Genomic DNA, 26,117 nt, shown 5'->3' on the forward strand with positions numbered 1-26,117 from the left:
CTCCTTTAGAGGGGGCTGTTCTTTGGAGGGGTGTGGGGGTGCCCTCTTTCCTGAGCCAGATAAGTAACTTAGCTAAGTCACCTTCTCCGTCCAAGTGGCCGTTCTTTGGAGGGTGTGGGGAGTCATTGCGGGGAGGAGGATCCTTCTGGACTGACTCCCGCCCGGGCTCCCCGGAGTGAGTGTCCACTGGCTTCAGCGGCCCGGTGGCGGCGCGGCTCCGGGGCCGGGTCCCCCGCCTGCCCTCGCCGCCCGCCGCGCAGCCCCGCCCCGGGGCCGCCTCCAGCCTCCGGGTTCCCGGCAGCCGAGCCCGAGCCCACTCGGCCGCCCGCTGCCGGGGGCAGTCACGACCGAGGCGGGGCGCGCTCTCCCCGGGGAGGTGGGCGGGGCGGAGGCCGGAGCGGCGGCTGCGACCATGGGCATCCCCGGCCGCCGGAGCTGAGCGCGAGCCGCGCGGTTCCTGCCCGGGCGCAACACCGTTCCCGCGCCGCCACGATGATCCCGCCCGGCGGCGCCCGCGAGGACGGCGGGGACGGGCTGCCCGGGGAAGCGGCGAGCGCCGAACTGCCCCCGTCGCCCGCGTCGAGCGGCAGCCAGGAATCCAAGGTACCGCGCGCCGTGGCCGGGAGTAGGGGGGCTGGGGGGGGGGGGGTCCCCTCCGGGCCTGCCACCTTTGTTCCCCGCCCCGACCCGCGCTGGGACAGGCGGCTACGCCGAGCCGGGCCGAGTTGGACCCGGGCGCGTGGGCTGGCACCTCCCTGGGAGACAGGCAAGTCGGGCCGGGATGCTGGGAGTCCGTGGACCCAGCCTCTCCCAGGTCCACGGCAGTCCCGACCCTACGCTGGGCATCTCTTCTCCCTGCTAGCACACGCGGTCCTCACTCACTCTCTCGGGGGCTTCCAGATCGCTGTCCTGGGTGGGGGTGGAGGGGGGCTGCTGGAGGCCGAGGAGGTAACTGGGCTTTGAACCTGCAGGTGCCCGACGCGCGCGTGCAGGTAGGAGGAGGCATCAGAAGCTGGGAGACCGCCCAGTGGTTCTTCCCCAGAGGAACCGAGCTTTTGAGCGCCAGCACAGGGTGGTCTGTACCCCGCCCTCCCCACCGGGACTTCAGAGACCCTGGGGGGCTAGCAGGGTCCGCCCCAACTTCTTAGAGACAGCTCCTGGCAGAAAACTGAGCAAGTGGCAAAGGGAAATAAGCGCTGCGTCCGCCGCAAAGTTGGTGTTCTTGGGAACTTAATGCTCGAGGAACTTGCACTTGCTTTTGTGAGAGCTCCTTGAACAAACGCTAAACCCAGCCGGCCAACAGCGCTCCTGTCACTGTTTAGACGTCCTTTGAAACTCTCCTGGGGGCCAGGCACATGTTTGGAAATCCTGGAATAGGATCAAGTGAAATGCCGCTGCTAGCAGAGAAGGTGCCAAATGGCATCATAGCCCCAAGTGGAAATCGTAAGATGGAGTTTGGAGTTTGGAGTTGTAGGGATTCTTTCTTCCTTAGCTTTTATCTTTTCATTCCTTCTGTCTTTTCTTTCTTTGCATTTTTATCTTCATTCGGTCTTCCTCTTTCTTTCCTTCTTCCTTACTTTTCTTCTTCTTCTTCTTCTTCTTCTTCTTCTTCTTCTTCTTCTTCTTCTTCTTCTTCTTCTTCTTCTTCTTCTTCTTCTTCTTCTCCTCCTCCTCCTCCTCCTCCTCCTTCTTCACCTCCTCCTCTTCCTTGTTCTCCACTTCCTCCTTCTTTCTTTTTCTTTCTTTCTTTCTTTCTTTCTTTCTTTCTCTCTCTCTCTTTCTTTCTTTTCTTTAGTTTGAGTGCAAGACTTTCCTGGTCCATCATGCAAATCTTTTGGGGAGCGCATGCAAGTGCACAAACACACACGCACACGCACACCACCACCACCACTACCACCACAACCAGCAGCAGCACACCTTTGGAATGTGGGCGTCCCATGTTAGGGGTAAAGAGAAGAGAGAATGCCAATGTAGAGGACATGTCAGATGGTAAAGAAAGTCCTGGTGCCTGGCCGTCTTCATACACATCCCAAAATGTCATTGATAAGCCAGTAGACTCAAAATCTTCAGTGAAATGATAGCCAGTTAAATTGATGCTGAGCCATTTTCCCAGCTTGGAAGTGAGCAGTCAAAAAAAAAATGTAGTTTAAAAATAATTTTAATTGATTTCTGACATATGTCTGATCCACATTCCCCATTAGAAATGGGTACCCAAACACCCACCTTTCCCAGTTATTGTGAGTGAATTGGGAACATACTAGTTCTGTGGAACTCAGACTCCATCACTGTATCCTTTTCCTTCCTAATATGAGATCCATCTCACCGAGGATGATTCACATGCAAAAGGCAGCTCACCAACAACACATAAGTGCCACCTTCTCTTGAAACACACATTTCTGATAGCTTATTGTTGTCCTTCATTGACCATCAGTCGCCTAAATGCTATGGGGTGATGCCCATTTTAGAGGTGAGCTTGGACACTGTAAATGGATGCAGCTAAACTCAAGAGTGAAACCGGTATTAAACTTTAGCAGTTGGACCTGTTCCTCTACAGAGGGTGTGTTCCAAAATAAACTTAGCAGTTGGGCATGAGTGTTAGGGTATGAACACACCAAATTTTATTTATAATCTAGTATCAATTCTTTGAGAGTGAAAAAACTTCATACGTGATAATTACCCACCAGTTTATCTCACTTATTAAGGTTTCTGATTTGTACATATCCACTTTTCCTCAAACTATGATGTGTGTTTTAAATTTCTAAATTTAGTGTCATGGTTTAGGTGTCCCTAATCAGTGAAAATGGACTGCAGGAGGAACTATGAGCCCTAAGAGGTTGAATGTGAACTAGTGTGTCTGAATGTGACTTTTTTGTGATAGCATTTGTGATATTCTCAAAGGGACCCATGTCCCAAAAGTGCAGAATAACTGGTGTGGAGGAATGTAAGGAAGGTTCATGGCATGAAACAGGGACAACGGAAGACTCTAGCCTACACCAGGAACTCCACCATTGAGAGTTCCTGGGCATTTACAAAGATAGTACACTCTGGAGAAAGTGGTGGGGGGAAATGTGAATATATATATTAGTTATCATTCCACTTACTCTGATGAAGTAGTTTGTTTGTCAGAATACTAAGTGTAACAAAAATGATCCAGATACCTTTAGACATTAAACTTCCCCAATAAAGACTTCTTAAATTAATATATACATATACATTAAAAAAAACTTTAAGACTGAATAGATGGTATAGAGGGTAAGGCACTTGTCTTGCATGCAGCCAACCAGGGTTTGATCCCCTGCACCCTGTATGATTCCCTGAGCCCCACCAGGAGTGAATGTTCCCTGAGTGAAGAGCCAAGAGTAGACTCTGAGCACCACTGAATGTTGTCTCCTCCCCTCACCAAATAAACAAAAACCCTTTCCTTTAATGTAACACTGTATAAATTGGAAAAGTCCAGATGAAAAATTGGAAAAGAAAAGGATACCACCCATTGGTCACAATTCAGAAGCAGCGACTGATACCTTTTTGATCTAAACATTTTGTCTTTTCGGTTATCTTAATATTTCAATAATTAAAATAATAATAATTGAAAGCCGTAAACATTTGCTGAGTGCTGGCTGTATAACAGGCACAATCTCATCTTCCCTATAACCTTTTGAAGGAAATTGCACTATTTCCAAATTAAGAATAGGGAACTGAAAGCTCAGAAAGGGTGACTTACCCACAAACACAGAGCTAGTAGAGGGATACCCAGTAGCATAGCTCTCCAGAGCAAACTTTCTGTAACTGTGTCCCCTATTTGCCTACCATTGTTCATTCTGATTTCATTTTGCATTCTAAACAAGTATTTTACATTGTCATCAAATGTCATATGCAATTGTATTTTGATCTCATCTTCGGAAATCTTTGAACGTAAATTGATCATGTGAAATGATTATTTGTTTGGTTTCACTTCTCTTTTCTCAAAGGTTTTCTCTGGAAATAATAAAATGGTATTTCAAAGAAATGTTTGAAAAAAGGGATCACAATAAACCCTCCAAAGGATATATTAGAAGGATGTTGGTTATTCAGTAGTCTGAGCATAGAAAATGTTTCTAGAACTTTATTTCCTCTGCAGATCCTTTGGAATGCTAAATCAGAGAATATGTGAAAATTGAAAACATCCGAAATAATTTGGACTTTGTATTCATATTTTTTAGTTATTGATAACTAATGGTGTAAACAAACTTTGTTTTAGAAAATTTCACATATACGAATGTAGAGAGAACAGTATAAAATCATCATATTCTTAAATTTTTTGATTCAGCAGTTATCAATTTATAGACAGTCTTGTTTTACCTGTTATACCTACCATAGCTTCCACCCTTTCCCACACACACAATGATTATCTTCAAGAAAATCATAGGCATCAATTCATTTCACCCCAAAAACATTTCAGGTTTTATCTCTAAAAGATCAGGGGTTTTTGTAAACATGACTGTTTTCCCAGTATCATATATTCCAAATGTTTTAAATAAAAAAATCAGTTATTTTTTGGAGGTCTATGCGTGATCTTTGAAAGTTGCATGAAGAACCAGAAACAGCATTCACAATTCTGTGTGGATGTGCTAATGTGCCATGTCTGAAATGTTCACCTTTCTTGTTTCCTCTTGAGGATATTGAGGCTGAAAAAGAGGGTGTGAGTTGCCTAAGATCACACAGAGAATTACTGGCAATACCCCTAAGCATCCTTGTCTTGGACCCCAGAACGATTTCCTTAGAGACAATTCCCATAAACACAAGTGGTAAAGCACTTTATGTGGTTTTCTTGTTCATAAAATTAGTTGTCTTGAAAGAGTTTGAAAGCCACTGATGAACCTCAATCCTCTATCTTTCCACTAACTATTCCAGAAAGACCACGACCTAATTTATTTTCCAAGTGTTTGACAGAGGCCATTGTGTACTAAGGAAAAATGTCATATTTCAGCATCCCTTATTTCAATGACTATCTTTTTTTCTTACTGACTTATGACAACATAGAAATCATACTGGGGTCTAAGATGAAGGTTTGGTTTGGTTACCATTTACTATCACTGATGTGACCTGAGGCCACATTTTGGTGATGTGGAATAACTATAAGTTTTGAGTTCAGATTTAAAGCAAAGCCTCTTTCTCATCAATTACCACCTCTGAGATTATGGAAAAGCTGCTAATTCTTTGTGTTTCAGCTCTCTCATATCTGGAATGAGGGTGTTTATACGCAATTGACATGGTTGGGTTTTATTTGTTTGTTTTGATATGACTGTAAGGATGTAAGACACATAATATGTTGTGTATGTGAGCTTAAGATATTGTGATTCAGAGAGATTGCTGTAAGGGCTGAGCACTTATAATCAAGAAACTCAAGATCCTCCCCAAACACCACTAAGAGGAGTGATCCCTAGCACAGAGCCAGAAGAATTCCAAAAGCACCACTAAGTGTGGCCCTGAAGCCCCTTCCCCCCCCCCCAAAAAAAAGCCTTATTTAACCTTTTTTTCCCTTCTTTAAATTGGGTAATATCTGGTCACTAAACCCCAAATTTCACCATTGGAATAATTGAAATTATAAATATTGACATTACAGTAGTATAACTTAAGTTTCCCTTCCTTTGAATTTTTTGTTATAACTGCAGGGAAAATTCACGAGACCTATTTGCTTTCCTAGAAAATAAGTCATAGACTCAACAGTGTGCACCTGACTTTTAAAGCTCTCTGGGATAACCCAGGCTCCAGTGGCATCATGGACCAAGGTGCCTCTCATTCCTGGATGGTCGTTTTTGAAGTGAATAGATCTAAAGAGAAACAATCCCCAACCACAGAAATAGATTCCTGCCTTTCTGAGAAAGGTGTCTTGTGTCCATCAATCAGAAACTATTTATCGAGTTCCTTCTTTGTGCCTGGTCAATACATATTCACTTAGGATGCTATTATTGATGAGCATGATAGCTCCTTCTCAGGGGAGAAGACAAATTATCTGTGGGAAGTCTAGACCATAGGCTAAAGTAAATTTGAAATCTCTGAATGAGGGTCCCAGGTATCATTGTTTTTGAAAGCATCCTTGGTGATTTCATTGTACAGCCAAGTTTGTAAAAAGAACACTGATCTTAGACCATAAGGATCTTAGAAAGTCAAAGAAAGATATGTTCTCTCTTTTCTCATCAAAGTACATGAAGGAATAATTTCTGTTGATTCTCTTTCCTGCTTCATTTCCCGTTTACACTTGAATCCAAAGAAATGGCTCTGAGTAAGGTGACCTGCTGTTGTCCTCGACGTTGCCAAAGAATCTCAGATGCAGCTGCATGTGTCTCTGTCTAGTTATTTTTTCTCATGGTTATGAAAATAATAAGTATTCAACATAGAAAACTCGAAAACAGAAAAATATAAAGAAAAAAATTCACTTACCACACAAGGGGTAGTAAGAGATGAGAGTTGTTAAATTTCGCTCTACTTTCGTATGTTTGTTTTTTTAACATACACATGCATTTGAAAGAAAATCAAAGATGTTATAAGCCTAAATGTACATTTTACCTTTTCTTATAAACATTATACAAAAATATTTCCTCATGCTCTTAGATAACCAATAACATGAATATAAAGATAGTACATATTTTATCTTATTTAATCACTCAATGTGCATCTCATCAGTCACTTCTGATTGCATATTTGAGTTTATTCTCAGCTTTTATGTATTGAAAATACAATAATAGAGAAAATAATTATCTGCATGATGAATTTCATGAGAAGTAAAGGTCTTTTATTATCTTTGATATGAGAGCCCAGAAAGTTATTATTATGGTTATCTTAGTAAATATTTATTGACATATGATATATACTCATAGTGCACACATTGTAGATTACACTTTCACAGTTCTTCAAAAGCTAGATTTCTTGATCTATGTGTAATGCCCCCATGATTCAAGAAATAAAATGGAACTAACATGCTAAGATCTCTCTCAAACCCTCTTTGCTGATAGTCTTTCAAAGGTAAATACGATCTTGTCATCTAGTAGCGTAAGTTCTTTCACTTACTTTTTTTAATAGAGGGCACTCTTGACATGCTCTGCCCATTTGCGTAGATCTTAATGTTTAGTGCTTTAGGAGTGCTACAGTGTGGTGCTCAGGAATCCATGCTGTACCAGAGATTGCACTCAAAGCCTTGCATGTTTTAGGCATGTGCTGTACCACTTGAGCTCTTCCTGCAACTCACTTTCACTTGCTTTTGTTCTTTACATAATTGTATACTCTTCTTTTATACCTAGATTCCTTCACCCAGCATTTTTGTGCTATAGGAAGCATGTAGGAATATTTTCCTTTTTATTGCTGAATAACATGCTACTGCTTGAATAGTCCATAATTTCATTCTATTGGTGGTGGACATTGAGATCATTTCTTATTTGGGGGTTCTTTAAGCAGGACTACTATGACTATTTTTTCATATATTCTTTGTGGCACATGTAAAGTAGTTCTATTTATTTTGTTTTTGTTTTTTGGCCACACCCAGCTGTGCCCAGGGCTTACTCCAGGTTCTATGCTCAGGAATCTCTTCTGGTGAAGCTCAGAGACCATACAGAGTTCCGGAGTACCAGGGATTGAATCAGGATCAACCTAGTGAAAGACAAACACCTTATCTACAGTATTATTCCTTCTGCCCTAAAGTATTTCCCTTCTGTATGCATATATGCAGATATATGTATATATATTATATATATACATATATACATATATCTGCATATATATGTATGTGTATGTATACATATATACAAGCACCACATATATATATACATACAAACACATACATGTATATATGAGCAGCATTACGGGGTTAGAAACCATTCACATTGTTAGCTTTCCAAAGTAGCCTTAAGAGTTCAAAGACCCATTAACAATGTATAAGAGCTCTGTCTTCAGGCCAGAGCAATAGTAGAGGGTAAGACACCTTACATGTGGCCAACCCAGTTCCATTCCTGGAACTGCATATGGTCCCTAAGCACTTCCAGGAATCATCTCTGAGCACAGAGCCAAGAATGACTCTAGGCTCTGAGGTGTGTTCCAATCCCATCTTCAAAAATCAAGTTCCATCCACTCCTCACCCTAGAAATATTTGGTATTTTAAGGCATTTCTCACATTAGCCTTTCACCCAGGTGATTAGTAGAACTGTACTGTGACTTCTTGTATTTCCTCAAGTGGAAAATGATTTTAGCAGTTTTTTATGCTTAGTCACTTGAATATCCTATTTATGAAGTCATTTTTCAAGTCTTTGATATATTTTTGTATTAGAATATTTCTTTTTTACTTACAGTAATTATTTGTATATTTTGGATACAAGTACTTTGAGAGACTAATATTTTGCAAATATCTTCTAGTCAGTGACTTACCTTTTCTTAGCATAAGTTCTTAATTTTCTATAGTAAATTTGTGATTTTTATTCTTTATGGATATTATTATTTTGTGTTCTACTATGAAGTCTGCCTTAAAGACTTGAAGTTCTCTTCCCATATTATTTTCTAGAAATGTTATATTATCTTTCACATGTAAGTTTGTCATCTACTTGGAATTAATTTGGGAGTATGGTGTGAGGTAGGATTCACTGCAACATTCCATTGACACCGTGGCCATAAATTGGGTGGCTATAATTCCAGTTTATGGAGGTTTCTATTTCATTTTATGGGTCTATACCTTCCTTCCTTGTGCCAATACAAAGGTCTTTATATCTGGCACTGTAAACCTTCCAGTTTTGTTCTTTTTTGAAAGTGCTTTGACTAGTTTTAACATCTTCATATACATTTAAATTTAGCTAATCCATTTGCACAAAAGCAACAGCTAGACTTTTGATTGGGATGACATTAAATCCATAAATCCCTCTTGTGAGATGGACATGTTTATGCTATTAGGTTGATCAATAATTTATCCTGCTCCAGAGTATTTGCTTTTTCCTTATCCCCCAGGACATCATTAACTGAGAACTAAATTTCATGTTACTTCAGTTTGGCAGTTCCCAGACCAAATCATGTTTATATATATATATATATATATATATATATATATACATACATATATATATATATATATTTGAGCCCCAATCTGTATGAAAGCATAACTGTGATGATTAATTCCAGGGAAATATTTATTTGTGCATCTTATGTCTATACTAAGATTATTTTGAGGTGGGGTGAGGGGTAGAGTGGGACACACTTAGTGATGCTCAGGACATACTCTTGTCAGAGCTCTGGGACTATGTGCCAGGGATATATCCAACTTTGCCACATGCAAAGCAAGTGTCTTAATTCCTGTACCATCTCTCAAACCTATTTAAACTAAAATATCACCAACCTGAGTTGGTGAGAATATTTTCCTTGTTCATTGTTTATTTTTCAGATCCTCATATTTTGTAGACATCAAAATCCAGTTTCTCTTTTTTTTTGTTTTAATTTGTTATTAAATACATAAAAGCTATCATTGCAATTCTTTTGAGAATACAATTCTGCAGTATTGAATGCACTCATATTGTTCTGGCATTATCACCACCTCCAAACTTTTTTCATGCTTCCAAACTGAAAACTCTATGCATTAAACACTCTTGTCCCCCTTGCCAGCCTCCCAGTCCCCCAAGCTTTAGTATTCACTTCTTTACTTTATTTACCTATGGATTTGACTGAACTAGATTACCTAATTTAAGAGAAATCATATATGTATCCCGTTGTAGCCATTATTTTGTTTAATATCCACATTCTTCAAGATCTATCCACATTGTGGTGCATGCTAAAAATCTTCCTCTCTCTCTGTCTCTCTCTGTCTCTTTCTGTCTCTCTCTTCCTTTTATTATTTACAAGTATTCTAAAAGTTCTTTGTCAGGGACCAAGGACAAAAAATATATATATACATATATATATATGTGTGTGTGTGTGTGTGTGTATACACATATATGTTAATTATGTTTTCATCTCGTACTGAGGTGCTGTTATTCACAATATCTTTAATGATAGTATCATGCATACATAATTCCAACAGCACATCTACCACAGTAAACCTGCTTTCCTCTCCCAGTGTTCCAAAGGATTGGCCCCATTCCCTTCCACCCCATAAACTGAGTTCTATGAGCCAACTTTCCAGTTCTGTTGCTTTTAGCCATTTTGTTGCTCTCTTCCTATTTACATCCCACTCATGGAAGAGATCACTCTATATCTGTATATTTCCTTTTTACTGACTTTAATCAGCATGATACCTTCTAGTTTTATCTGTCACTGTCACTGTCCTCCCATTGTTCATCTATGTGGTGGCAAATTACATAATTTCAGCTGCTTTGTATACAAGTTTGTAGATATATCACAAATTCTTGATCCATTCATCTGAAGTTAAATATTTGGGTTGTTTCCAAATCTTGACCCTTGTACTAAGCACTAAAATGAACATAGGTATGTGTATATATTGTTTCAAATTGATGTTTTTGTGTTTTGAGAGTAAATACCAAGAAGTAGTATATCTGGGTTGTATGGGAGTTCTACTCTTACTTTTGCAAGAAATCCCCATCTTGCATTCTATAAAAGTTGAATCAGATTTAAAACAAAACAAACTTCACCTTTCTCACCACATGCCTGCCAATACTGGTTATTTCCAAACTTTTTGCTATATGCTATATGTATGAGATGACATCTTGTTGTGTTGTTTTGATTACATTTCTGTAGTGGTGATAGTGAGCACTTTTTTTAGATGCCTATGAGCAGATATGTTTTCTTTGGGGAAATGTCTGTTCATTTCCTCTTCCATTTGGATTTGGTGTTGTTGAGCTTTGTGAGTTTTGTATAGCTCTAAGAAGTTAGCCTTTTATCCAACTTATTGTATGCAAATATTTTCTCCCCTTTAATAGGGTATCTTTCCATTTTAGCTTGAGTTTCTTTTGCCATGCAAAACCTTTTTTTGTCCCTGTGGTGAGCTCACTAAAGGTAACATTCATTGCATTTCCAGGAGAGTCCTGCCTATATTTCTTCAATATATTTTATGGGAGAATACCTTTTTCTTTTCCCTTTTCTCTTTCCCTTTTCTTTTCTTTCTTTTTCTTTTCTTTTTCTAGTGTTTGAACCACTCCCTCAATGCTCAGCACCTACCTCTGGCCCTGCACTCAGGGATCACTGTTGGTAGGGCTCCAGGCAATCACAGGGAGTACGGAGTATAAACTTGGATTGGCCATATGCAATGCTACCCTCTGTATTACCTCTGTAGCTCTGAGAATATCCTTTTAAAAGGTCAAATAATCTATTACATATATAAATATATATCAAATTTCATTTGTTCATTCATCTATTGATGGATACTTGGAATGTTGAAATGTTCCCACCATTTGACTCATGTCAATAAAATACTCTTTGGGTGTACAAATATCTACTAAGGTCCCTGTTTTCACTATATGTAAGAAGTGAACTTTGTATATTATATGCCAATTCTTTTTTGAAAGATTTTTAGGGACATCAACTGTTTTCCACAGTGACTATTCCATTTTAGATTTAAATATAGATTTCCAGTAGGAATATTCTTGAAAAAACTCTTTTTCTTTCTTTTTTCTATTTTCCTTATGGGGTCTGAAGTGGTATCTTATTGTGGGCTTGATTTGCATTTCCTTAATGATTATTGGTGTTAAGTATGTAATATTCTTTTTGGCTAAATGGATGTCTTCTTTGGAGAAATACTCAAAGTACTGATGAAATTTTAATTAGGTTGTTTGATTTGTGCTTGTATGATCAAGTTATACTATTGTAGCTTTTTTAATCAGCAGGTTTGAAAGACAAACATGCATTGTGTTTACTTATTTTAATTGTATTTATTCTCTGTAGAGTGTTAATTTTATATTTTATTATTTTTCTGCATTATCTTTTCATGTCTTTGTCCATTTTAATAGAATGTTAATTTGCTATTTTAAAATTTCTTTCATAAATATTAAATCCATAAAATATAATCTCTCAGATTGAAAATTCTCTTTATTTAATTTATATTTATTTTGTTATGTGTCTCAAAGGTTTTGCTTCTTCTTTCCTTTTATATTTAAAAAAGTCTTTCTTCTCCTGGAGATTAGATTGATATTACCTTACTTGTCTAGATCCTCAATAAATGTTTACCTATATGTCCATCTGATTTTTATTGCCTTAATTCATCTGGAATTTATGTTTATATATAAAATAGAAGATATTTAAATTTTATCCATATTGTTAATGTATTTATAATGCCATTAGTTGAAATTTTTATTTTTTCCACTTCCTTCAAATGTTACAATTATTGTACAAGAAATAAAGTGGTACAATCAAGGCTCTCTTTTAGAGTAACCTATTAATATCTAATGATTTATTTTAGTATTATATTTATTAGAGATGGAGCGATAGCACAGCGGGTAGGGCGTTTGCCTTGCATACGGCCAATACCTCCAACCTGAGTTCGTATTCAATATGCCAAACACAGTAACAACAAGTCTCACAATTATATTTATTAATATCAACATTAATCTGGAGCGATAGCACAGTGAGTAAGGCGTTTGCTTTGCACACGGCTGTCCCAGGTTAGATTCCTCCATCTCTCTCGGAGAGCCCAGCAACCTACTAAGAGTATCCCGCCCACATGGCAGAGCCTGGCAAGCTCCCCGTGGCATTTGATATGCCAAAAACAGTAACAACAATTGTCACAATGGAGACATTACTGGTGCTCACTCAAGCAAATCGATGAACAACAGGAGGACAGTACTACACTGGACAGTGCTATTATATTTATTAACATTTTGTTTTAGTTATTGTAGCTTCATAATAAACTTATATTAAATAAATATCTAATAGAAGCTTTAATTACACTCATCTTTTTTATTTTTTATTCAAATTATAAGAAAAATATTTTGGGTGAAAGTGAGGTAGAACAAAAAGTAGGGCACTTATATTGCATGTGATTAACCCCTGTTATCCCCGGCACTTCGTATGGACAGCCAAACACCTCCAAGAGTGATCCATAAGCACAAAGCCATGGAAAAGTCTTGAGCATTGCTGATAGTGGCTTTCCCCACCAAGTTTTTTGTTAGGTAATTAAATTTTTGAAAAAATTTGAAACTCTCAAAATCCTTTTAGTGAAATGTTTGCAAATAACAAGGTGACTTATATCGGAACATTGTGTTTGTGTGTGGTGTGTATGTATGTTTAGATCGCTATATGGATATCTTTATTGAAGATATCTTTATTGAAGATATCTTTATTAAAGATATTTTTAAAGATATCTTTATTAAAGATATTTTTAAAGATATCTTTATCTTTATTGAAGCATACTTTATGCCACTCATAAATGTTTGGGAATATTTAAGATACATTTTTTCCTAATTCTCTGTTCTTTCCTGTATGCTTTATGCACCAGGTCATTTTTAGGAACCATCTCTTATGTTTTCATTTGCAGAGTGTGGGGTTTCCAAGAAGTGGTCAGAAGACTCAGGGCAGCTATGGTGCTGTTCAGGCTCTGCAGGGCCGGGGATTTCCCAGGTCACCCTGGCATTGTGCAGCTCTTCATGAGCATTTAGTGATTCTTGGGGGACGATGTGTTGTTGAAGACTTAACCTGAGTCAGCTGCATGCAAGGCAAACACCTCTACTATCTCTTCCCATCCCCCTTCTTATATATTCTAATTGGAGAAATCTGGCATATAGGAAATTTGATTTTAATTATGCAATCCAAGAACTTTTGGAATTGCATGTCTTATTCATTGATCAAAGAACTGTTGCTTACTGGTTCTAAACACAGACTCTGGAGTCAGGCACAGCTGTGTTCAAATCCCACTGTGCCACTTTAGAATGCCCTATAGCAATTTTCCCTGTCTGGCTTCACTTTCCTAAGCTTCATAGTCTTTTCCAAAGTTAGCATAATAATGCTTTTCTGTAGCAATGTTGTTAGCGTTAAATTAATTAGTATATATTAAGTGATTAATACATGCCTGGCACATAGTAACATTTAACATAGTAAATGTTAGCTATTATCATTAGACTATTATACTATCTACTATAATAATGCTTCTCTATAATTGTCTTTTGAGGATAGTGAAGAGTAAAAAAAATAGGGACAGATGCTTGCTGTACTAGAATCCCTCTATATGGTAACTATCAAAGGGGTTATTGGGTTAGTTTCTAATTTACTTTGATTGTCATCAGTTAAGTATCACTGTATCACTGTTAACCCGTTGTTAATCGTTTTGCTCTAACCGTGGCCAGTAACGTCTCCATTCGTCCCAGCCCTGAGATTTCAGCAACCTCTCCTTACTCAACCTTACCAACAGTGCCATATTGGAGACTCTTTCAGGGTCACAGGAATGAGACCTATTATTATTACTGTTTTGGGATATCGAATACTCCACGGAGAGCTTGCCAGGCTCTGCCCTACGGGCAGGATACTCTCTGTACCTTGCTGGGGTCTCCAAGAGGGACAGAGAACATATACAAGCAAGTATGCTAAAACCAAACACACGTGTGCTGCTTTAGGTACATCCGTGGGCTAGACTAGAAGAGGTCTGGGAGCTTCCAGGAGCTTTGTTTTATAGTCTCTGGATCTTGGCCGTGGAGGGGATTACATGGCGCCTGGGGAAGTTTGTGAGTGTGACTGCCAAGCTACTGGAAATGGGGGATCTGGGTATAGGAGGCCCAATCCTGATCTGGGCAGGCTTGGAGATCTCAGCCCCGGTTCTCACATACCTGGGTTCCTCTGCCAGTTCCTTCATGCCTGGAGAGTGGTCTTGAGCATATCTGTGGTTGGGTTCTGGAGGTTATGGGCTGCCAGGGTTCTGCTTGGGGCAGGGAGGGAAACTCAACCCCTCCCCCCCCGGGAACAGGAGATTCTGCATTCATCAGTCAAGTAGATCATGATATTGTACAATCTTGTGATTTGAAGTGCCCCCAGCGTCTTATAACTCTGGAAGTCACAGCAAATATACATTCAATCCTAAGAATATTATGGCAGTACATTGCAAATTTAATTTCAAGAAAACTCCATTTTCAACAAAGTCATTTCTTAAGAATTGCTTCTGCACAAATTCTACACTTTCTACTCATGTTTCCAATTAAATCAAGGTGGTATTACTTGTATTAAAGATGGATTAAGTTCTGAGTTTACTTAGAATTTCCATCATAATAAATATGAAATTATCAAGGTAATCATGGGGGGTTATTTTCTTTGTTTATTGTCCTTCGGCCTCTTTATGTGATGGATTTATTAATATGTAGCCTAATATTGAGTTAATCTTGTTAAAGGTCTTACTTGGACAGGGGAATTTTGTCTTAATAATATAGTGTGTTTTGATTGCTAATACTTTATTACTTTTACATCTATATCTTTAAGAAAGATTGCTCTATAAATGTCTTTTTTTTTTGTCCTTGGTGAGATTTTCTTTTCTAAACTTAGGCAAGTTTAAAAAAGAAATGACTTGGGAATGTCCATGGTTCACCAACAGGTGAACTCAAAGCAAAATGTCCAAGCAAAAAGATAAATTAAAATATATATATATATGTATATATACATGTATGACTGCTATAACCTTGAAACAAAGGTGTCCAAACCCCAGAGGATGCTTCACGTATCTGAAAATGAAACATGTCCCATCCCAATGGCCTCATAACTGAAGTGTCAGTTAGATATTTTCCTCATGTATGGATGCAGCTGTGATCACAGCATTCCTGTGATCATTCCTGTGGTCAGAGATCAGATCTAAGGGAAAGAGTAGAGAAGAGGGATCCAGAATTCCCCCACACACACCCCTGGTCTCCAGGAATATGACTATGTGACTATTCCACGGCCCTCCAAAAAGGATCCGTCATCCAACAAGGAAGTGCTTTGCATTTAGGCTTCCATACATGTAGGCCATCTCCACCAAATCTAAAACTCAGGTAAGGGTCAAAGAGAAAAACACTGAAATGAAATAATTTGTTTTAGCCAGAGAATCTTTCTTGTAATGATATTATCATAAATAATAATAATTCTCTCCATAATAACAAAAAATGCCTATAATAATAATTTTGGTACGTTTGTTTTCTTATTACCCAATCTTATTCTAAATGTACAGTGAAAGGGTTTAATGAGCTTAATGAGAGCTTCAAATTGACATTTTAACTATATTGTTTAAGAAATACTAGAGCTATAGCACAGCAGGTAGGGCGTTTGCCTTGCATGTGGCCAACCTGGGTTTGATTCCCAGCATTCCATATAGTCCCCTGAGTACCTCCAGGAGTAATTCCTGAGTGCATGAGCCAGGAGTAACCCTGTGCATTGCCAGGTGTGACCCAAAAAGCAAGAAAAAAAGAAAAGAAAAGAAATATTAAATAGTGGCGTATATATGACTTATATATGTATACATGCATATGTATATATAAAAAGTTATTATAAATTATATCTCTGTTCTGCCTGGAGCAATAGCACAGTGGGTAAGGTGTTTTGCCTTGCGTGGCTGACCAGAGTTTGATTCTTCTGCCCCTCTCGGAGAGCCCGGCAAGCTACCAAGAGTATCTCACCTGCACGGCAAAGCCTGGCAAGCTACCCGTGACTGTATTCAATATGCCAAAAACAGTAACAAGTCTCACAATTTGTTGTGAGACATTACTGGTGCCTGCTCAAGCAAATCAATGAACAACAGAACAGTGCTACAGTGCATATCTCTGTTCATTGACATTTCCCTACTGAGTTTTGTTAAAAAAAATTTGAGACAAAATTTTATAGATAAATAGCAAAAATCATCTAGTACAAATATAGTAAATCTTTTAAATTTGATTTATTGTGTTTTAAAATAAGGATAATTTTCTAATATCACATTATTTATTATATCCAAAGTTTTTTTTACTGCCTTTGATTCCAAAAACTTGATTTTATTGAAGTTTTGGGGAAAATTAATTCTTTCCACCTCAAAGAAATATGGGGAGGCCTTCAGACAAGAATGATCAAGAAAAATGAGACACTACTCCCGGATAGCAAAGAATGTGACTTTTTTGTGTCCCAAGAAGTTTTCTGGTGAGAACGTTGCAAATCCTTCTATAATCTGGTTCACATTTTCCTATTTTCAGAAGGAAAAATATACTGCATAGAATTTCATCTGCAGAATAGAATTGCAAATGTGTTGTAAGTTTTAAAGCATTTATAGTATATTGGTTTTTGTAATAGCCTCTCCCAAATTACACGAGATGGACATTTTAAACAGCAGTTATTGAACATCTCTGTGCTGGGGTTTTTTTTTTTACGTTGATGGCTCTGTACTGCTGTGTTCTGCCAGTTCTTGAAGGTTTTTTGTTTGTTTCTTTGTTTTTTGTTCTTTCACTTTTAGAAAAATGAAAGTTTAATGTACCAAAGACATAAGTTCTTGAGTTTGATTCTACCACTTTTTTATCTGAGTCCACCCACAATACCATCCTCTCCAGGCATCTTCAAGGTTTTCTATTTGAAGAACATGTTTCTACTAATTTACTTTGGAAAAATAAATCAAACTAGTTGAAATGTCATGTCCCTTCAAACAAAATAGACAACTGAACTTAATGGACTACAGAAAAGAAAAGAAAGGATTTTTTTTTAATGTTTGCTCTTGTTCTTTTTTTTTCTTTTCTTTCTTTTTTTTTTTTTTAACTAATTGGTCTTCTAGTTCATTTGACATTTTATTTCCTGGTTCTTGGATGTGTTTTCTTTGTCAGTTACTGAGGTTCTGATAGTTTTGATATTTCTTAAATTTAGTTTATAAGGCAAATTGATTAAGCTGAAGCTGTTTGCCTTTTTTCCTGCTGGGTGTTCAGCTTTGTTGATCAGATTGCAGAGTGATCATCCTTAATGGACTTGACCTTTCAATGCACTTTTGAAAAAATACTCCTTTCAGAGGTTGGTGTGGGGCCACCCCTAGTCATGCTCACATGCACTCTATGACTCTCTTTGCTTAAGCTTGACTCCTGGAAGTGTGCTCTGGGGGAACAATCTGTGGTGCAGGGGATTAGAACCAGGGTTGACTGCATTGCAAGGCAAGCACTTTACTTCTTTTTTTTTCAGTTTTTTAAAATATTATTTTATCGCTAGCACAGCAAGTAGGGTATTTGCCTTGCATGCAGCTGGCCCGGATTCCGTTCCTCCATCCCTCTCAGAGAGCTCAGCAAGCTATCGAGAGTATCCTGCCTGCGCAGCAAAGCCTGGCAAGCTCCCTATGGCATATTCCATGTGCCAAAAACAGCAACAACAAGTCTCACAAGGGAGATGTTACTGGTGCCTGCTTGAGCAAATTGATGAACAATGGGAGGACAGTGCTACAGTGATTTATTTTTTATATAATGAAGGAGTACTGCTACACCGCTTGCACTAGGGAGGCCTCTGGACTCCTAGCACAGCGGTAGGGCGTTTGCCTTGCACGCAGCCAACATGGCCAACCCGAGTTCGATTCTTCTGCCCCTCTCGGAGAGCCTGGCAAGCTACCGAGCGTATCTCGCCCGCACGGCAGAGCCTGGCAAGCTCCCCGTGATGTATTCGATATGCCAGACACAGTAACAACAAAGTCTCCAATGGAGACGTTACTGGGCCCGCTCAAGCAAATTGATGAACAACGGGAGGACAGTGACAGTGACAGTGACAGGAGTACTGCTATTTGTTCAGCCATTGATTAAGCTAATTGAATTGGGTATGAACTCCACATTACTTTTTTTTAATTGTATCATCATAAGATAGAGTTACAAAGCTTTCATGTTTGAGATTTAGCCATACAATGATGTAAGGCCTATCCCTCCACCAGTGCACATTCTCCATCACTGATGTCCCCAGTATCCCTTCCCCTACACATATCCCAGTCCTCACCCTGCCTCTATGGCAGCCAGTTTCCCTAATACTCTGTCTCTAATTGTGGGCATTATGTTTTGCTTGAAATTTCCCGCCACCATTCAAGCCTACCTGCCAGGGGCAGACACTAGATAATTTCTTTTCCATTGCTCATTTTGAATATCATGAGAGATCACAAAACAGTGATTGTAAATGTGAATTTCTAGATTGTAAGTGGTTGGGTTCCAGGAACATCTCTGTATGACACTAATCCATTTTGGGATTCAATTGGGTGTCTCTGGGCCAGGGCTGCTGGTGCACTAAGATGGCGCCCTGAGGCAAATTTTGGGAATGACAGCTAGTCTACTGGGCAGACAGGGCAGCCCAGGTCCTCTGTCACCATGCAGCCTGGAGATTCAGTCCTGGAACCCACATACCTGGGCCTTGCTTATGGAAGCTCTTGGTCACCAGGATTCTATCTGGAGTAGGTGGGGAATTTGCACCTTACTTCTTGTACTTTTCCTTTAACCCTCACATCCAGCCCTCCCTCCCTCTCACCTACATACACACTCCTCTTTCTTAAATATAAACTTCCATCATTGTCAAGTTCTAAAGAGAAAATATTCTGGATTTTTTTCTAACCACTATATTGAACTTTATCTTTTCTACTCAGCTCTATAGCCTGTAAGCTAAAGTGATGAAAATAAATTTTCCATGAATAAATTGCATGAGAGGGAAAGTAGCAAAAGGAAAAAAAAATCCAGCATAGAAAATTAAAACATGCAATTTATGGTTCTTCCCATGAGCACAAGAGAGAACACAATGTAAAATCAGAAGCCTTCATGTTAGACCACAGTGGTCTTTTTTCCAGAAGGAATAATTTCAGTCTGGTTGTGATAACTCAAGTGCTCTAAAACTGCATGAATTTTATGACTTGTCTGAGAGAGCACTATTCATTTTTTCATATATGATGTTTGTTCTCATACTTAGAGATATTTTGACTAAGTTTCTTTCAAAAACTGGCTGTATGATGACTTTTTTAGATAAAAACTATTTTTAAAAATCCTTCAAAGATTCATAATTGGATTGAAGATGGGAGACTTGAACTTTTATTAGGACCTGAAAGTAATATGCTAAGGTATCTGTTCAGCTTCATGGCAGGATACCTCTGGGTTGGTAGTTAGATTGTCACCCTTAAGTTTGTCTACAGCCTGCTTGGACAGCTGCACAGGAGACAGAATCTAGTGACAGGAGCCCATGCACCTGGTTCACTGGCTCTAGATAGGCAGATACGAAATGGATGGAGGCCATGAAGTGAGTAACAGTTTTTATCTCGTTCCATATGGTCACACTAAAATGATACCTGATGATTTATGAGTCTTGTAATGAAAAAGGAAGGAAAAGAGGAAGGAGGAAGGGAGGGAGGGAGCGGAAGAAGGTAGAAGGAGATGGAGAGTAAAAGAAAGAGAGAGAATGAAAATGAGGAATATAGAAAGAAAAAAATCAAACTCCTCAGATCTTATAAGATTGACTTTGAAGAAGACAACTTTTAACAGGTCGTAGCTGTAACTGCAGAAAGTACTGAGTTGATATCTTTTAATATTCCCTTATCCATAATTTTTAGTCTCTAGCAGAAGCTCCTGAGAACCTGAGACTTAGAATCCTGGAATGTATTGTGTTACTAAGAGGAAAGGAAGTAGGATAGATCAGGTAAAATGGACTGGAAAAATATCATGCTTCAGGTGATGTCTGAGTTTTACCCAGAGCTTGATCTTAAAGGAGAAGCTGCCTACCGGATGGGCAATGTGGAAGGGTCTGGTTTCCTCTGTATTGGTCAGTCTTTGACCTAGAGTGGGGAGGAGCAGAATTGTACTGTTTCCCAGGACAAATATCTCAAGTCCCTGAAAAAAGAACTTTTGCATCCGAGCAGTTAGGGGATAACTGAAAAGGCCACAGGGGTAGACTGGATACATTACCCACCACCACATTCTTTTCTGCACTCAGCTAATATGGCCACAGCGGTTCTTTCCTACTTCATGAACTGTGATTAGAAATTTTGCTAATAGAAAGAATTTAGAAAGAATTTCAAAAAGGTGGGATAGACTCCAAAAGAAAAAGAGTTAAATAGACTTCTAATGAAAGCATGGAGGAACTGTTGGCTATGGGAATTGGCTGCTTAACCCAACACACCACTGTGTCTTAGACGAGAACTATGAACTAGGGACTTAATTAGGGGGGTGTAGTGTTGTCCCCCCCAAGATAACTCAAGACTCTCAGAAAGAATTTAGTTAAATTGATTCACATACATTCACGGTTTTTTAAGGCAAGTTCTCCCAACTGACTTTGAAGTTATTTGATAAACTAAAGCCCAGATTGGAGTCAGACAGGATGGTACTCCCAGGAAACCTGGGCACACTCAACTCATATGCTTTGTGAAATACTGGGGGTACAGGAATAGGAAGAGTAGAGGATTAATGTATTTATAAGAGGGGGGTAGTTAGGACAGTGCTTCTTTCTCTAGAGAAGAAGCTGCCCACTGGATGTACAATGTGGGAGGGCTTGTTTTTCTTTGCATAGGTCAGTCTTTGATCTAAAGGTAGGAGGGACAGAGTTGTAAGGAAGTAAAGTAATAGAGATGACCATTACAGTGTTTCCATGTTCCAAATGCAGCACTAAACAGTTGCTTTTTATTGTATCTTCTCCTGCAGAGCAGGTGTTCTCCCGATCTGACAAATGAATACTTAATAAATGTGAAAGTCAGGTCATCTCATTCCAGAATCAAGGCTATAATGTTCCAGGTGTTCAGGTAGATGATAGAGATCTATAAATAAATACTTAGTAATAGCTACCTAGCTACTGTCAAATGATCACTTGTCCATATGTTATATGATTAACTATTTGAGAGTGCCATGGATCATTTTTAATCTTATGCATAGAAAATAAAAAAGGACAGAATATTAGGAACAGGGCTTATCTGTCTTAAGACCTATGACTGAGGAAGCTGGTACCCAGAGAAAAGGAGTTCTCCCTCTTACAGAATAAGTTCTATAACACAGAGACATAGGATAGGCCTTTTGGGGCATTTGAGTTGGGATGGGAATTCTTGGATAATGACTACAAAAACTCACCATACAGGCGATTGTAAATCTGAGTGTACATCAGAACAACCACAAATCCAGATTACTATACCCTAATTACTCCAGTTTCTGACCTAGTAGACCCAGGTGAGACCTGATATTTGTAGTTCTACCAAGGTTCATCCGATGCTAATAATCGTGGCACCAATACCACACTTTGAGAACATCCCATGTTTGTGGCTCCTAGCCTCTTTTTGGATTGTTGGGGCCGTAGTTACTTGCAGATGTTCTCTTCTCTTGAAGTGGTCTGTGTGTGCATGATGCCTCTGGCACAGTCTGTCACCCCACAGATAATCTGAACAAAATCTGCCTGTGAGTGGGGAAACTCCAATATCCTTCCCCAAACCACATGCCCTGCTTCCTTCCCCAGTTGTGACTTTGAATCAAAAAGGAATTTGCTCAAACCTTCAAACTTTTCTGTTCCCATAGAAACAACCAGGAAGCAGAGCCTCTAGGAAAAGTTCCTTTGCCTTCGTTTTGCACCTCTTTCACCTTGTGAAAACTATCCCTGTCCCTTCTGGAAATGAGGGAATAGATGACCAACAGAAAGAGACAAGCGAAACTTCCCAAGAATGCATTTCCTTGGCAAGAATCTCACACTGGAGAGCCGACTCTAGACTCTAGACTCTAGCCGACTCTAGGCAGCATGAGCCTGCCTTTTCCTGCATTACTTGAGTTTTCTTATGCTCTGCATAAATAAATAAAGTTTGTTCTCTAAAAGTCACTAGTCATAGGTCAGTAAGTCACACCATTTCAAAATGACTGTAAGACCTAGTGTAGAAAAGAGTAAGTGTGTCAATGTGGAGTTATAGTTAGAACTGCTTTCAGAGGTCCTAAGACAACTGCAGCTGCTTTGGGAACCTGACAGGAAGGAGGTTGGCAAGAACTGCCACTGTGTGGGGGGTCTATAACTGCTGCCTCAGGTTGCTGAGGCCCTGCTGGCACCTGGGAAACTGCTTCTTCTCACCTACTGATGTCTAGTTCAACATAAAAAGAGATGCTCCGTGTTGAAGCATCGAAGATTTCATGACAGCCAGAATAAAACATTCAGTGAAATGTGGTGCCCTCCTGAGCACAGGGCCCTGTATATGACACACAAGTGACCAAGTCTTGTGCCCGTGAAGCCAACAGGCTCAATAGCACAGCACCCACCACACAGTGGGGTGGAACAAAGGACAGAGCGGGGGTGGCACTTCTCAAGGTCTTGCTGCACAAGATGCAATGCAGTCTTCATCTCCTTCATTCTCATTTTTTACAGGGGAGGATTTTGAGCTACAGCCTGCCTTGCTTAGGCCTTACTCCTGCTGTGTGCTCAGAAGTCATCTAAATGATGCTTGGAGTACCTTGTGTGATGCTGGAGATCAAACTGGGATCAGCATGCAAACCAAGCGCCCTCCCTGCTGTACTCTCTTTGGCCCTCATCCTCATTCTACAGCTGAGGAAACTCCAGCGGCTCAGGCTCAGAAAGTGAAGCTGCCTCACGGATATGAGGCTGACAAGGGTTTTCCTGCGTTCCCTTCCCTTTCTGGCTCTAAGTCTCTGATTGTTGTTTGGCACATTCACGTTCCCACAGCTTATAGGAAAAGAACGTATGTCCCTTTTCAGATTTCACTCACTGCAAGAACTTATGGCTTCCTGGATATTCTAAAGAGGGCATAGTTAAAAAATCATGTAAATAGGGGACCACAGCACAAGACTAGGGGCACATCTGGGAAGGAACAAAGTCAGGAAAAAGGTTGAGAAGCATTGGTTAACAAGAGTTAACAAGAGTTATCGCTCCCTAAGACATGTTCTTGGACACAAAGACATCACCACACTTCTAAATAAAGACCCCAAACATTTCTAATGTCAAACAGTCAGAGGTGTTTATTTATTCATTTATTTTTCAACCTGCTTATTCCATTAAAGGGTCATAGGTGGCTAGGAACTTTGTATCAAAATTAATTATTTCTTTTTTTTGTAAAGGGCAATCAATACATAGACCTGACTTTTAGGAAAAATAATATTTTTCAAAACAAAAAAATCAATACAAGGTTTGAAAAATAGAATGAACAAATCTGAAGACCAAGACAGTAGAACAGAAGATGAAATAAGCCAGTTTCCCTAGAAAAAGAACAAAGGAAAGGTAATTTATAAAAGAAAAGTCTGCAGATATTAAAAGTAGAAACCAGTCTTCTCCTTTAGGAAAGAACAACTAAAATAGGGGTAGTTGAGAAATTAAAGGAAAAAAGCAGAATAACATTAATGGGGAAAAAAAACTAAAATGTGAAGAAGAAAATTAAAATTAAGTATAATAAAACTTTACTTATATATTTGAACTAATTACCAAGCAATATCAGTGAAACAACTGTTAAATAGTAAAAGTAAAGGAAATAATGATATAAAAATGAGAAATAAAATGGGAATAACTGTACAGACACAATTAGCAGAATCCTAATGACATTCTGCAAGACTGGAGAAATATATCTTTATGTGTTTCCAGAAATTTTAAAAACAGATATTCTCATAAGAGTTAGGGATTATCAGATTGAGAGGGAAACATTCAGGGTACCTGGTTTCAAATTCTGGGGCAAAGGATATTCAATCTTGAATTCAATATTAAGTTGTCAAGATAACTCTGAAAAAGAGTCAACTTTCAACCAAAGTGCAGAGATACAAAGAAAGTCCTGAATAAATCATTCATGAAGCCATAAGCATACTATAAAATTAAACTCTTATATTCAAGAAAAATGAATCCCTAAAAAATTCAAGGGTGCAGCAGAAAACACTTGTAATGTGTGAGACCTACTCCAATAGGTAACAGTAAATTGTTATGGCTCTACTGATGCAGTATCTTTGTAATTCCTGCTTATCAAAAAGATTCCCTCAAAATGAATTTTTACCTTGTTGAAGAGTGTCACCTAAATACTGCAGCAACTGTGCCACATAACAGTAGTTTATGAGAGTCCCCTTTAAGCAAAGGATGAGACTGCTACCAGTTATTTTTATTAGTTATACGTTTATATTTCTAGATGTATTATAAGTAATATAAAAATACATATGTATTACTTGAATTTTTTACAGCATACATTGCTTGCATAGGTTATGAAACAGGAAAGGATAGACAGTGGATTTTGGTTTGGTTTGGTTTGTTGTTTGTTTTTTAGTTTGGGAACCATGCCTGATGATGCTGGGCTCCTCGTAGTAGGTTTCTTAGAGGTTGCTCCTGGCCAAGTTTGGAGGAGCATAAAGTATCTGGCAGTGCATGAGATTGCATCCAAGGCTCCAATGTACAAAACCACACGACAGCCCTTTGAGCCATTATCCCCACCCAAGTCTGACAATGTTTTAAGGGTTTTGTGTACCTCGAGATCCTGATGCCAGAAATCAACTCATATTGGTCCTTCCCTTTCTTATGTGTCTAAACACAGCCCCCAACTACCTTCTTCCTCCCTCTTGAATCTCTAACCCCATGCATTTTACTGTGAAGTAAAAGTAAAGCCACAAACAACAGGTAACCAACTCTGATCAAAGCCCCACTGGGATCTTACTACAACTTTATCTTAAGGCATAGGCCTTCCCCCAGGGTCATCTTTTTTAAAGTGTAGAAATAATATTTACCAATCCCTGCTCTATGATCTTATATGTTATTCTAAAACAGGTGCATACAAAAATGGACTTTTAGATGAATGAAATGAATTTATGCTTGGAAGGATGAACTTGCATTTGGTTTTGGGATCTTCCATTCTACAACTGTGATCTTAGGTTAACTTCTCTAATTCCTAATCAGTAAAATCAAATTTTTGTTCCTTCATTTGTGGATTTTAGTGAACGTTTTAAATTAATGTACACTACTCGGTTAATTCTATGGGGTCACTTAATAGGATCCCTTGGTCTATTTACAGTTATATGACTTTTTAAACAATGAAAATGGTTGGAATCTTACTTTATATTTGGATAGACTAGATATTATTGTGCTTGTTTTATGTGTGAAAAGCAAAAACAAAACCTTAGGACCTGCCAGAAATGCAAGGTCTTTCCTGATGCATAAATGTAACAGACAGTTATGATGGTTCTCAGAGGTGTCATGCTTTATGTATTTGGCCGAGATTCTAATTAATTGGAACAAACCAGATTTTATAAATGAAAAGCACTGTAACTTAGGGGTGACAACTGATATGTCATAGCTATTTAGATTACCATTTCATTAGCAGG

The 26,117-nt window shown here is 38.9% G+C and overlaps 1 protein-coding gene across 2 annotated transcripts in view; it reads left to right on the forward strand.

The window, feature by feature from the left end:
- The first annotated feature begins 331 nt into the window (after positions 1-331).
- The window catches only part of STAC (SH3 and cysteine rich domain), a 156,869-nt gene continuing 131,083 nt past the window's right edge, over positions 332-26,117 (forward strand). For both annotated transcript variants that reach the window (XM_056129459.1, XM_056129460.1), the window contains exon 1: positions 332-603. In XM_056129459.1, coding sequence (XP_055985434.1) covers positions 493-603 — 111 coding nt within the window. In that variant the 5' untranslated portion in view covers positions 332-492. The remainder of the gene's footprint in view (positions 604-26,117) is intronic.

The sequence above is a fragment of the Sorex fumeus genome, unplaced genomic scaffold (assembly GCF_029834395.1).
Source record: "Sorex fumeus unplaced genomic scaffold, SorFum_2.1 ptg000072l, whole genome shotgun sequence".
NCBI lineage: Eukaryota > Metazoa > Chordata > Mammalia > Eulipotyphla > Soricidae > Sorex > Sorex fumeus.